The sequence below is a fragment of the Schistocerca nitens genome, chromosome 6, assembly GCF_023898315.1.
Source record: "Schistocerca nitens isolate TAMUIC-IGC-003100 chromosome 6, iqSchNite1.1, whole genome shotgun sequence".
NCBI lineage: Eukaryota > Metazoa > Arthropoda > Insecta > Orthoptera > Acrididae > Schistocerca > Schistocerca nitens.
The window spans coordinates 645,550,630-645,566,211 of record NC_064619.1 but is presented as its reverse complement, the minus strand read 5'-3'; the positions used below and the strand labels follow the sequence as shown (position 1 = coordinate 645,566,211).

At 40.0% G+C, this 15,582-nt stretch overlaps 1 protein-coding gene across 11 annotated transcripts in view; it reads left to right on the top strand.

Annotated features, from left to right (window-relative positions):
* LOC126262390 (hemicentin-1) overlaps positions 1-15,582 on the top strand; it is a 1,144,740-nt gene that overhangs the window by 936,354 nt on the left and 192,804 nt on the right. For all 11 annotated transcript variants that reach the window (XR_007546725.1, XR_007546724.1, XR_007546726.1 and 8 more), the window contains exon 11: positions 3,616-3,978. Coding sequence is in view for 5 of the 11 variants with exons in the window: in XM_049958994.1 (XP_049814951.1) it covers positions 3,616-3,978 (363 nt within the window). In the remaining 6 variants the exon portion in view is untranslated. The remainder of the gene's footprint in view (positions 1-3,615; positions 3,979-15,582) is intronic.

Sequence of the window (15,582 nt, the reverse complement as noted above, 5' to 3'; positions counted from 1 at the left end):
GTTTTGATGTCTATATGCTGTTTGCTGCTTGGCATCAATTGTTGATTTCTTTTGTAAAGTAACTGTTTTAAGAAATTAAAGAGGCTGAAGTTCTAAATGTGAAATTCAGTGGCTGTTAAGACCAGGCACTGCTGATAAAGTTATTTTATCAGAATGGCAGCAATAGCAGCACTGCATTGCAGGAATATCGCCCACACAAACAGTTGTAAGAGACCCCTTGCCTGTAAATGGGCTAAAGAATGTGATCAAGAAAGTTGAAGAAAAAGGTGAATTAGGTGGTACCACAGGGAGGAGAAGGGAGCCCATTCCCATGACAGTCATTGATGATGTTGCTATAGCTATAACCGATCATACATAACATGCCTCATATTCTGCAGACAGTGGTCGGTGGGGATCCTGGTCAACAGTTCAAAAGATTTTATGATGCATTTTACATTGGTATCCCTACAAGATTCAGAATGTGCATCAAATGGAACTCAAAGATAGGCTACAACACCATGACTTTGACTCGAACAGAATAGATGACGTGTGGTTGGCGAATGTTCTTTGGTTGGAGGACGCACATTTTACTCTGCATGGTGTTGAGAATGCACAGAACAGTTGCATTTGGGGTTCTTTTCCACCACATGTTGTGCATGAACATACACTGCACTCATCTTAATGTAACTCTGTGGTGCAGTTTCACAAGCTCCTTCATTCTCAGTCCTTTTTTCTTTTAGGAGATGACACTTCACAGACCTGTTATGTGCACAGTAACATCTGCATGTTATAAAGACCTTCCTGTGCAACAAATGATTCCGGCTTTACAAGAATGCAATGATGTCCACACCACTATGTAAAATGGGTTGACACCACATGTCACTTGCCAGGTGAAAGATTTGCTTTGAGAAACCTTTGGTAATGGCCAGTTCAACTCTAGGTAGTTTTAAGATGAGATCCCACAACCTAAATCCATGTGACTTCTAATTGTGGGAGACGATATTGAACACATGTTGTAACTTGTGACCATACCCTAATAAACATGCCAGAAACACTGTTATCATGTTTTTGATCATTCCCGCCCTTTTTCTGCACCCACACCCCATTCTGACTGCTTGCACTGCCATGTTTTCACCCGGTGGCAGAAATTTGAACTATTACTTTTTTCAGCATACTCCAGGAACGCACCAATTAATGAACATACCTACAATGTTATAGTGTCCTGCGATGTATACAGCCAACACTGCAGCACTCAGATCAGTGTCAGTGTAATTGTAGCCACCCGGAAGTTCTAACTGGCTCAAAATGCCTGGTGCACGAATTAATATACCCATTTCCTTCAAGCCAAGTGCTTCAGAATTGTGCAACAGTGCGTCCCACATTGTGAATTTATTTACATACAAATATTCTTTGTAACATTCAAGGCCATTTTTTATGCCTCTTCAATGTATGCTTGCTAGTTTCATATCCACACTTTGTTCATTAACTGTGTATGCTCACAGCAACCTACAAGCTCACCTGATCAATGTATTTCCCCTGGCTTTTGTTATTCAACCTCACATTGTATTTGCATTTATATCTATTGATATCTATCTTACTTTTTGAACATGAACCAGTTATGGTATATTAGTTACACACAGCACTCATGAAACAACAAATGTTTACGTACTCCATATAATTTATACAATATACACTCCTGGAAATTGAAATAAGAACACCGTGAATTCATTGTCCCAGGAAGGGGAAACTTTATTGACACATTCCTGGGGTCAGATACATCACATGATCACACTGACAGAACCACAGGCACATAGACACAGGCAACAGAGCATGCACAATGTCGGCACTAGTACAGTGTATATCCACCTTTCGCAGCAATGCAGGCTGCTATTCTCCCATGGAGACGATCGTAGAGATGCTGGATGTAGTCCTGTGGAACGGCTTGCCATGCCATTTCCACCTGGCGCCTCAGTTGGACCAGCGTTCGTGCTGGACGTGCAGACCGCGTGAGACGACGCTTCATCCAGTCCCAAACATGCTCAATGGGGGACAGATCCGGAGATCTTGCTGGCCAGGGTAGTTGACTTACACCTTCTAGAGCACGTTGGGTGGCACAGGATACATGCGGACGTGCATTGTCCTGTTGGAACAGCAAGTTCCCTTGCCGGTCTAGGAATGGTAGAACGATGGGTTCGATGACGGTTTGGATGTACCGTGCACTATTCAGTGTCCCCTCGATGATCACCAGTGGTGTACGGCCAGTGTAGGAGATCGCTCCCCACACCATGATGCCGGATGTTGGCCCTGTGTGCCTCGGTCATATGCAGTCCTGATTGTGGCGCTCACCTGCACGGAGCCAAACACGCATACGACCATCATTGGCACCAAGGCAGAAGAGACTCTCATCGCTGAAGACGACACGTCTCCATTCGTCCCTCCATTCACGCCTGTCGCGACACCACTGGAGGCGGGCTGCACGATGTTGGGGCGTGAGCGGAAGACGGCCTAACGGTGTGCGGGACCATAGCCCAGCTTCATGGAGACGGTTGCGAATGGTCCTCGCCGATACCCCAGGAGCAACAGTGTCCCTAATTTGCTGGGAAGTGGCGGTGCGGTCCCCTACGGCACTGCGTAGGATCCTACGGTCTTGGCGTGCATCCGTGCATCGCTGCGGTCCGGTCCCAGGTCGACGGGCACGTGCACCTTCCGCCGAAAACTGGCGACAACATCGATGTACTGTGGAGACCTCACGCCCCACGTGTTGAGCAATTCGGCGGTACGTCCACCCGGCCTCCCGCATGCCCACTATACGCCCTCGCTCAAAGTCCGTCAACTGCACATACGGTTCACGTCCACGCTGTCGCAGCATGCTACCAGTGTTAAAGACTGCGATGGAGCTCCGTATGCCACGGCAAACTGGCTGACACTGACGGCGGCGGTGCACAAATGCTGCGCAGCTAGCGCCATTCGACGGCCAACACCGCGGTTCCTGGTGTGTCCGCTGTGCCGTGCGTGTGATCATTGCTTGTACAGCCCTCCCGCAGTGTCCGGAGCAAGTATGGTGGGTCTGACACACCGGTATCAATGTGTTCTTTTTTCCATTTCCAGGAGTGTATGTACAGTAAGCAAAAACTTAATCATCGACATTTTCAATGACAATACAGAATAAATCTGTTTCAAAGCAAAATAATGAAAATCATATGTTTTGTGTATTTAAAATATTGTATTGTTTTACATGTTTAGGGAAGCTTTATGCTTAATTCCAAATCATTGATTCCCATGGGAATCACTCTGCACGGTTTCACCTTTACACAAATCTTCATAATACCCCTCGACATAGCCACTATATTTTCAATATTGTATGTTCTGATACAATTGTGTCTCATTGTGATGATGTGCACATCCATATGTGCATTGTAACTTGTGTCTCAGTGATCCCAAGAATTTATCATGTTGCATTTTTAAACTTCATTTCCAATAATTTAGAACTTTGAAGACTGAAGGTTCCTTTCTACATTTTTTTGGATCTTCCTATAATACAAACTACATTTGCGTGCATGTTATTATTTAATCATAGAAACATCTTTTTCACAGTGATTTGTAAAAAAAAATATTGACTCATCTTTTCTTTTATAGCACCACCAGCATTCATTAACACATCACCACCATATTATGGAGCAGCAGTAAACACTCAAAACTTAAACATTTCCTGCCGTGTTGAGTGTTCGCCAATCTGTGAAGTGAATTGGTTGAAGAATAATGTTCTCATTGATACAAGCAATGGGTCAGCTTCGCCATACACTGTAATTAATAAGCGTCTACCTGCTGACACAGCTGCTAATGATTTCCAGTCCATACTGTCAACACTGCTGTGGAATATGGATGCATGGCCTGGGAAGCAGTTTGATATACTGCATGATAGTGCAAATTACACATGTCTTAGCACAAGCAACTCTGTGGGGCCTGGTGTTAACAGTACCACAGTGTTCAGGGTAGAATGTAAGTAATACTTTATACTTTACAAAAATAACACAAATTAAAACAGCAAAAAAGTATGTTATTTACTGAAATTTATCTTTGAGACATAAAACAGATATTTTATGGTGCAAATAACTATATAAAATTTTAAAAGTATTTTCCCATTTCATTCCTACGTAAAAAGGACATGCATCACTTCTAATACTTATAAATACCATAATAATGTGCTGCTGTAGTTGGAACTATCATAAGTTGCAAATTCTTATCCAGAAGTAATTGTAAAAGGTGAGGAAAGCATCAGGTCATTAGTGTGCTTCCAAAAAATCTTCTATACTAGTAATAAAATTGTAAAACTGATGTGGTTGTCTGTTTGAACACGCTAATTTCTAAAATTTTCATGGGATTTTCACAAATAACTTGAGCATAACTTGAAGCAATGTATAGGCTCTATTTCATCAAAAATTTTATCTAAAATTATCTGCTCAGCTCAGTAGTTCAGATGTTTAATCATCATGGTGTAGTACACTAAAGAACCAGTAGATGGTGCTCCTATTTGCACAATCTTATCTTTATGAGTACAAACTAACAGCACATTTGTTTGACTAAGATATACAGATTTACTGATGTTGCTTCATATATTATTAACTTAACAACATTGTTTTGCTTCTTGCAATAGATTTTATTTATATTTGACTTCTTTCATAGAAAAGGTTTTTTACCCCAGTGACAGAAGAATTTTCGGAAGTTTATGTCAGTGGCTTGAACACTGCAGTCTTGTTTTTACAAATACAAACTAGGCCAGGATATTTGGATTTACTGATTTTGCTTTGTGTATTAAAAGCTTAACAACATTGCTTTGCTTCTTTAGATTTTTTTATTTGCCGAAAAAAATGAGTTTATTAAGTTGGCTCTGTAATTTGGGTGCATGCTCATAACATTTTGATTTAATTTTGTTTATGAATAAAAACGCCTAGAAAATGGTCAAATCTCTCTGAATACACCAGAATGACTAAAGGACTGAAAATTATGTGGTGTCAAGAATCCAACAAAGATTATGAAACAAGACTTGTTGCACTTAGACAACATCATGCTGTAACTCACTCTTTGAAAACTTCTTGTGAAAGCGAGGTGCAGTTGAATTCTTATTGAGAGCATCATGCACTATTTTACTCCAAAGAACCTTTCATTTATAGAGGCTTAAAGTTACTTCTCTTCAGTGCAACATCATAGACATGGAAATTTTGACCAGAAGTTGTGCAGACGGGAAAGTTTTTATACTGTGAATCCCAGTTATTCCTAAAAATTTAATATTTTGCTTTAAGTGTGTACAGTTTCATGAGTTTATGTTATGAAATGACTATAAACTGCATGTTGTAAGCTGTTAGTTGCTTTCCTCATGGCCAGCTCTACATGACTCTACTGTGGTCATGAAGCAAATAAGCTCTTCAATCATATCCCCAATCATACAATTTCAAACATTGTATGCATAGAAGCTTTATAAGTCAAAACAAAAGCCTTAAGGACAGCTATGAATAAGTACCCAAGCAATGCCAGTGTTATCAGCTAGTGCAACAATATTTTTAGTAGTTTTTAACCACTTTGTTGTAGATTGAGATAGAATTTCACAAATGTTCTGAAAGCTGCAACTACCAAGAGCAATTTATTCATAAACTAATCTGTGAAGAAAATGTATAACACTCATTGGTGAAAAACACAGCATATCCCTTTGAGGATGTTTAGATGAAGTCTGGGTAAATGAAAAAGATGGTTTCAGAACATGGAAAGTTTACTTATCCAGCAAAGTTCACAAATAGGTGATTGTATCACATTTCACATAAGAAATGGTTCACTTAATTGAAACAAAGAACACATTTCAGAATTGTACGACAAATTAGGCAAATAGTTGATTAAGTGCAAGAGTGCGTTTATAGCAGAAAAGGTCAAGATGACAGAGAGGCAGTTTTGCCTTACTGCCTACTTTTTTGGTATACAATCGGTATTTGCAGAAATTCTGGTAATAATAATAATAATAATAATAAACAGAGTGTGTAACAGTCAGTGAAAAAAGACCCCTGACAACTGCCAGCTGTGAAGTGCAAATAACTGCAGGGAAGAAAAGTAGTCATGTATAGAGCTGTAAAACAGTGAGGCATTTCTGTAGGGATGTATACAAAATTGTGTCACATCATTGGCTGAGGTGGGTGTATGAAGCAGCCATGCCAAGCCCACTTCAAATACCAGGGATCTGCTTTCACCAACTCAACTGTAGCACACAATAAATATAAAACAGACAGTGAAACATTGAGTGGAAGACATTAATCAAAATACATTTGTCCACGAGAGTAGCACTGTTAAAAACCATTGACAACTGCTGTAGGAAAATTGTATTGGAGAATTTTCCCAAAACTGCTTCAAATTGTCATATGTAAATGGTGGCATTGACATAAAAATTATTTCCAGGTGCTTGTTGATGAAAAGATCCAATATCGCAGCAGCAAAATTCTGAATTGTATTTTCAAGGGTATCCCAACAAAGGAAAATCAGAGAATTCTGCCACCATTTGTTATTATTATTATTATTATTATTATTATTATTATTATATCCCTTGGTTTTGAACAACTAGAAATCATGTAATAATTTCAGTTCCTTTTTTTCTTTCAGTATTCTTTCATTCTTTCACCATGTTTTCTTTTCCTTTCTTTAGGCCACTTCACATTTTTTTTACTGCTTCGGCCATGGAATCTTTTCTTTCACAATTTAATACTTCCCTTCTGAAAATATCACTTTCTGAGATAAATTTACAAATTCTCTCCAGATGTCAGTAAAACAAGATAAATTGTAGGACCAAGTGAAATAGAAATGATGATTCAACAATGCTGTCGAGACCAGTTGCAGTCAATGAAGCTTGCAGTGTAGTTCTGATTCAAATGAACCTACACTTCCAGTTCGAAAAACATATTTGTGTCTCTTCACAGCTGTAGTATTCCAGCTCTGATAAATGTCATGGTACTTCTAAACATATTTTAAGTTATTACCAATCCCTGATAAGAAAAATCTGTGCACAGTATTTTCGTTTAGTATGTTTGAGCATGAGCAAACAGTGTACGTTACACTCCTTCTAAGGTACTGAAACTGTTGGAAATAGCCATAATACTTCTTCAATATCAAGTGAACTTGAACACTACTAGGCTGAAAACAAGTCAAAGAAAGCCACTGGATGAACTACAATTAACTGCCTCGCTATGGCACCAATAGAAAAAAAGGGATTAGAAACATTGCAAGACATGGTGGGAAAATGATCACTAGGATCACCCCATGGAATTCATCTACAAATAGACAAGCTACATATTAGGTTGGTGCGTAAGTTCATAGCATTTTTGTTCTGCGTGTTGGTATTCCAGTTGCTATGGGTTTATTTATTGATTGTCATTTTTTTTATCTGTAGTTCACACATTTTCGTTGGAGATAGTGAATGAAGCTGTGGGCACTACAAGATGGAGTGCCCGGGGTAGGAATCACTCCATCATATTCTTCTGGGGTGACACAGTGGAGGTAGCCAGAAACTGTGCTATGTATGGAATAATGTCATTGGATAAAATGGTTTTCTCATGTTAGAAAGCATCATTTTGACGTTAGTGACTCTATACATTCAGGAAGACCTTCCAGGTTTGATGAATATCATTTAAACCCTTAATCCACAATGATCCACATCAGTGTACCTGAGAACTGACAAAGTGGTGAACTGTGATCATCCCACTATCATGCAACATTTATATGCAGTGAGGAATATTCAAAAATCAGGTGCATGGGTACCATGTGCTCTAATCCAAAATCACAAAAATCAGCAGATGGCCCTATGTGCATCTAGCCTTGCTCATCATCAGTTGGTTTGTAAACAACACTGACTATTTCTATCCCGTATCATTACTGGCAACGAGAAATGATAGCTTTATGCAAGCGTAAGGAAAAGAAAGGAAAGGTTGAGCCCAAACAAAGCAACAACTCTCTGTACAAAGACCTGAATGCGTTCACAAAATATAATGTTATGCGTCTAGTGGGATGTGGCAATGGTGTGGTGTACTATGAATTTTTTCCCCAGTGCGTAACCGTCACTACTGACATTTCTTGTCAACAACTGAAATGTCTTACAGGTGCAGTCCAAGAACAACAACCAGGATGACTGTGTGTCGTGATGCTACTCTATTATAATGCCCATTTGCATTCTGCTAGACTGACAAAAAAAATTGTACTGGAGTTGGGTTGGGAAGTCATTCCACATTCACCTTATTCACCTGATCTTGCACCCTCAGATTTTCACATTTTATGCTCTCTGCCAAACAACCTGGGAACTTGCTTTCTGTGAATTTGTCCTCTGAACATGGCTTGTGATTTCTACAGTCACAGAATTGCAATGTTATCGCAGCATTGGCAGACTGTTGTAAATTATGAAGGAGAATAGATTATTGATGAATAAAGCCTCTGTTGTTTTTATTGAACTTACAGAAAAGCACTACAAACTTATGCATCAGCCTAATACCTGTGCAGCCCTCCTATGTAGAAATCGCATGGGCCACTTCTGGGTAGTAGTTGGTTTATTTATAAACTAGCAACACATTCTGGCTTCACATATGTAGCACTAAGTATTTATGGTTGGATGCCTTGTTTATAATAGTATGAAAAGGATAGTTGCCACTTGCAATATAGCAGAGATGTGGATGTCGTGTGACTTAGGCCTCCCGTCAGGTAGACCATTCGCCAGGTTCAAGTCTTTTGATTTGATGCCACTTCAGTGACTTGCACATCGATGTGGATGAAATGATGATGATTAGGACAACACACATCCAGTCCCAGCAAGGAATTGAACCCGGGCCCTTAGGATTGCATTCTGTCGCACTGACCATTCAGCTACCAGGGGCGGACATAGCATATTGTAACATCCCATCCTGGATTTTCCATTGCTTGACTTGTTATAATATTTTTAAATGAAATAATTCCACTTTAGGCTGTTAAAACATTATTTATTGCAATTGCAGTTTCAACACACGATCGTTTTCAAGCACTGTGGGAGTTGTAACCCACTCAGTAATATAAAGCTGTGACATGCTGTGTAAGAGCAGTTTAATGTGGTTGTGTGAATTTATCTGCTGTTCCATATACCAGACACGTTAGAAATCTGGTGAAATAATGATATAAACTCTTAAGTTTAAATTTTGTGTAGCAGGTGTGGTTATTTATTTAATTAACATGTTGCTAGCATCACATCACACAAGGAAAATTTTTATATGTGCAGTTATTTAACACATAGCAAAGAAAGGTGTGATTATAAGTTGATGCGTTAGCCGCTAATAGGAACTACTCTGGATCGCCAGGAAAGGATTAATTTGGACACGTACATGCAATATGCTGAAAGTTTGTTGTTCTGCACCACTGTTACAGCTGGTTGATGTTGTTACTCCCCATTTGTATACTGAGTCATTTACCATGCTTGCTACAAGAAATTTAAACTTACATGTTTGTCATTATTTCGCTAGCTTTCTAACATGTACCAGTTCCCATCAGATAATCGAAGTTAAGCGCTTTTGGGCGTGGCTAGCGCTTGGATGGCTGACCATCCGGGCCGCCGTGCACTGTTGCCATTTTTCGGGGTGCACTCAGCCTCGTAATTCCAACTGAGGAGCTACTCGACTGATTAGTAGTGGCTCAGGCTAAAGAAAACCATCATAACGACCGGGAGAGCGACGTGCTGACCACACGCCCCTCCTATCTGCATTCTCGGCTGAGGATGACGTGGCGGTCAGATGGTCCCGATGGGCTACTTGTGGCTTGAAGATGGAGTGCTTTTCTAACATGTATGGTACATTGAACAACATATAAATTCACATCATCGTATGCAACTTCTCTCACACAGCATATCACAACTTCATATTATTTAGTGGGTTACAACATCCCACAATAATTGAAAATGACCATGTGTCAAAACTGCAGATGCAATAAACAATGTTTTGATGGCCTAAAATGGAATGATTTCATTTAAAAATTTCACAAAGGCTGTGTAGCCAGTCTCCGTCAAAATTCTTATTTATAATATGTAGTGATATACACAAACCTTCCTCAGGAATCAGTCTGTTTGTTAGTGAAAACTCTATAAAAATCCCTACAATATTCCCTGAGACACCTTCACATACAGACATAATAATGTGGCAAGGAACTTTAATTTATAATGTATGTATACGTACACAAATCTTCCATGTGAATCAGTCTATGTATCAGTGAAAACTATATCAAAATCCCTGCAGAAGTTCCTGGGATTAGCCATAACATAAAGACAGAAAAATGGAGTTGGTGACTTTAATTTATAATATGTATAGAAGTTTGCATTTATAAACTTAGATTTTTTTTAATATTATTAGCACTCACTCATCTTGTACACATTTCTTTTCTATTAGAGATTCTTTAATGTTATCAATCAACAATTTATTTTCATTGTTTCCATATTTAATATGTTGGGTATGTTGTCAAGTGTCCTCCTGTCAGGTACCAAAGTGAGTAGTATAATATCAGCTGAAACCACTAAAACTCAGCATAGCCCTGCTGCCCAACAGAACTCCTGATAATTTCTATATGGACTTCTAAACTGAGTAAATCCTATTTTTAATTAGCCACCTGGATAGCTGAGCACTTTGAAGTACCCGCTTCTGGGCCACAGGGAGGCACAGAGGACCTGGACTGAATCCCCAGAAGTAGACTAATGACCAGGACTGGTGTGCTGGTCAGCCCGGATGTGGTTTTTAGATAGTTTTGTATATCCACTCAGGTAAACAATGGGCTGGTTCCCACATCCCACATCAGATACATGATTCACAAACATTTTTTACATCTACATCTGCGTCTGTACTCTGTACACTGCTGTGAAGTGCATGACAGACAGTACAGCCTATTGTACCAATTATTAGGGCTTTGTACCATTCCATTCACATGTGGATCTTTGGAAGAATAATTGCATAAATGATTCTGTGTGTGCTGTAATTAGTTAATCTTGCCTTTACAATTCTTAGGGGATGATACATGGTGTGCTGTAATACATTTCTATATTCATCACTTTAAGCCGGTTTTTGAAACTTTCTACGTAGGTTCTGATGGGGAACTGTTTGTCTATCTTTAAGCGTCTGTCAGTTCAGTTCTTTGAGCATCTCCATAACATTCTCCCATAGGTTATATAGACCTCTAGCCATTCATGTTGTCCTTTTTTTGTATCCGTTCAATATCCTATATTATTGCTATTTGGTACAGTCCCCACACGCATGAGCAGCAGTATTCGAGGATGGGTCGCAGAAGTGTTTTTACACAGTCCCTTTTGTAGCCTGATTGCTTTTCCCTATATTCTGCCAATGAATCATGGTGTGGCATCTGCTTTACCTACACTTGAAATTAGTTTTAAAATGCCTTTGGGTGTGATGACCCCATTGTAATTATTGCATATGTGAAGGTATAGTTGAATCTCTGTGTAATTGGAAGTGTACTGCACTAGTCCCCGACCCACCACTGACTGGATAGAGGGCACTAGAATAGATGGGTCAACCCTATTTTGAATTATAACAAACAACAGATCCCTTAAATGGAGAAAAGTACCTGTTGAGAGGCCGAGAGAGATTAAGTGACATTGATATAGATGCAATATCTTTCTTTTAAAAGAACAGAAAAAGGGACATTCTTCTCTACCTGTATTAAAATTCTAGAACTTACTATGTGTTCAATCCAAAAATCATCACTTGTGCGGGTACCAACTTCTTCTTGTCATGCATGATGTCCTAAAAGCCATGTATAGAGATAACCAAATTGATGCTGTGTTTCTTGACTTTCAAAGAACACCCTCCTACTATGGAAGATATTTTGGTATGTGATATTTAGAGAGATTTATGACCAGATGGAAGCATTCGTGAAAAGCAGAATGCAGCGCACTATGCCAAGTAGAGTGTCGTCTGCATACTCGAAACTAATTTCGAGGTCTGCATCAACGAGGTGTAATGGGTTGACTGCAAACCAGTTTATATATTAATGTGGTATGGAAAGGAACGTGAGGTATTCAGCCATAAAAATCTCCAGCCATCTACCTGCTGGTATAAAGAATTTAATGGATAGTAAAATTAACTTCAAACATAAACTGAACTCATATCTCCTTGACTACTTGTACTCCATATTGAATTCCTGTATGTATAGCAGTATGATTTTGTGTGTGTGTGTGTGTGTGTGTGTAATTCTTCCTTGTTGGTTCTATACATGTCACGTTTGTGTCACACTAAAAACAGCATGGTCATATAAGTCTGCTGAAGGCATTCTTGATGTGACCTCATAGCTCTAAAAGTCTGCTAATATGGGTGATAACTGAATAAATGCCTAAGTATTTCCTCCTTCACACGTAAGGGGTTGCACATTTCTATCATTACATGAATTTGGCAAAAATAAATAACAATTAATGAAACATACTGAAGTTGGGATCACTTTTGAGGAAATGGCTTAGTATTTCCTCCTTCATTCTTGAGGGCTTGAGCATTTCTAGGATTACACAAATTTGGCAAGAATAAATAACTTTAACGAAATGTACTGAAGGACGGACACATGTGAGCTGGTTTGTGTGATATTTATTCCTCAAGACTGGATATTTATTCCTCAAGACTAGATTCAACTACAAAAGACAATGAAATTTTGGAATTAGGAGGAGCCCTCACTCATGGCAGAGTCTTTTAAACTCATAGGTTACAGTGATTAGTGTGGCAACATCTGGCAGCTTAAATGAGCGACCACTGAAGAGGAGAAGATACCATAAGAACAATGTTCACACAGGTTAAACATGTGCACACAAAAAAGGGAGGGAATCATGACAAAGATTGGCTCACCTGGTGGTGAAGGGATGGTCAGGCAAAAGAAGCTCATTTCTGGGCATACTTGGCGGTAAAGTGACACCAAAGCAGCCAGGAATGACAGTAGTATAACTTGGCATGTACTTCTGGGACTCACTAGACTTTAATGCACTGATAAAAACATCACTGATCTTGGTAATCCAGCAGCTGATACTGGAGGGATGAACCAGACATCTGGCATAAGGCTTTAAAGAATTGCAACAAAAACGTTTCATGGAAACACAGCTTGAAAATGGGATGTGGGACACATGGTAGAACCTCTCGTGTTTGCTGGAGTGTGAGGAAACATGAAAACTGGATAAAGGCACTAAATTCTGGTGTTAACGCAAAGATGTTACCTCACTGAAGTAGGAACAGAGACTGGAGGGGTGACAGCTGGATGCGCATTGCTCCCAGAACTTTTTTTTTTTGGGGGGGGGGGGTGGTGGGTGGGGGTGGGGGGAATGCAGCACATCATCTGCTGCTGTCAGTGGAGGCAGATGAAAGGAATCACCACACAGTTCACCCTTTCTGAGAGCGAAATATTGGCACCAGCAAAGCAGAGGGGTGTTAAAATTTGACTCAGGATGCCTGCTGTTGGTAGTTAGATGGGACGAGTTGGCAGCTTATGGTGGCAATGTCTGTCAGGCATCGCAAAGTGTGTGGTATCTGGTGTGATGTTGAAGACCGGTCATGTGTGGCATCATGGCAGTGGCCCTGCTGAGGATGCACAAAATAGCCAGTGCGTGTTGTAGACCGCGAACTAAGGGGTACGCGCATGGGTTGCCATTGCTGGTCCCTTATGTGTGCTGTAGATTCCAGTCTGCAAAGACCATAAAGACACATCCCTCTACTGAAGACTGAAAATATCAAATGGCTTTGTTGCTCACACATGCCTTAGTGGTGTTGTGCATTGGAGAATTTGAAAAAAGAAAAGGTGAGCAGTTGCCAGACATTGTCCGCATGTTGCTGGTGGACAGCTCCAATAGCAGTTTGGCTCATGTCAGCAATTATCATGGGGGGGGGGGGGCAGTAGGATTGGGGTGAGCCAAAAGGGTAGCATTTGCGAGGCCTTGTTTTGTCTTTTCAAAGCTCTCGATCATAGGCTGTGTCCAAGGGACAGGATTGTTATCTTTAGTTTTATCGCCATGAAGTGCGGTAGTAAGGATTTCTTGGCTGGCGGTGATGTTCTTGAGATATCAATGGAAAAAGATGATCATGCCTTTGAAGGTGGTAGGCCATGGAATATATTCTATTGCCTGCACCCTCTCAAGGAAGGGTGAGATTCAGTGGTAGAGACTAGTACAAGAAATTCCACTTTTCTTGCCTGAAAAACACATTTTGTGGCATTGAGGGTCGCACAAGCTTTCTGTAGGCGGGAAAAAATTCCTTGAAGGTGTTGGTGATGTTCATTAGGGTGACCAGATGAGTATATCAGCTAAATAGGCATAATTGACACAGTATGCATAATTGGATTGTGAGAAACCCACATTGGTTATGTAAAGTTTGAACATTAGCTTCCGTGGAATGTGAATGTTTGGTATGGAATAATTGGTGACAAACTCATTTGACTAGTCTTTGTTGATGGCACCTTAAATGGTGATAAAAGTCAAACATTCAGTGAGGACACACTCCAATATTTCTTGCTGAACTTAACTTGGACTTGGTGACAACCGGTGCAGTTTCAACATTATGGTTGTCCAGTATGTTATTCTGTAGCAACACGTGAGATATTATACTGCATGTAAAATTTTGGTGGATCGGAAGAGGCAGTGCAGTGTCTTGGCATGCAAGATTGCCAGATCTTACTTCACATGACTTGGGTGTGGGCTTACTTGAAGAGTGAAGTTTATAATAAAGTGCAACAATGTGCAATAACATGATTCAGGGTATCATCAACGTGCGTCAATAGATGACATAGGAAATACTTTCAGCTATGTCATATCATTCCATATGCAGATAAATAAGTGCATAGAAGTAGATGGCAACATTTTTGAGAACATACTGTGAAATACTTTTTGCAAACAAGCACCCTCTTGGTGAGATGTGAGAGGACACACCTGAAAGAAGCTTTTTCCAGAATTACAAAAAAGTCTGGTTTTCTTATTTTGATCCAAAGGACTTTTCTCAAGATACCTATTTTGGAACCCAATTGTGTTACTTTTTGATAATAGCACCATCCGTTGCACAATGCCAGAAGTGTTACATACAAAAGTTAACAACAATGCAGGAAAAGTCAGATTGCTACTTACCGTAAAGAAGACACATCAAGTTGCAGACAGGCACAGTTAAACGACATTCAAGTAAAGCTTTCAGCCACAGCCTTCATCAGTAGAAGAGAGAAACACACGCCACTCACATACACACAAACAAATACACCTCAACACACACATGACCACCAAATCCAGCATCTCAGGTCAGAATGCAACATCACGTGGGATGCAAGTAGCAATCTGGAGAGGGCAAGGAAGTGGAAGGGGTAGTAGTGTATAGATGGGGAGAGAGATGAACGCTGTCTGGTGGAGTGAGTGAGGACAGCCAGAGCGAGAGCACCAGCAGCAGCGAGTACTGTTTGTATAAAGCGTTTATTTTGCATTTTGTTTACGACCTTTCACTAAGGAAGGGATTCTATTAGTGTTTATCTGCTCTGCATAGTAACTAACAGTTCTTGATAAAACTTTACGTAGTTTTCGTGTTAGATTACTTAGTGTTTTCTTGATCGTTTAGA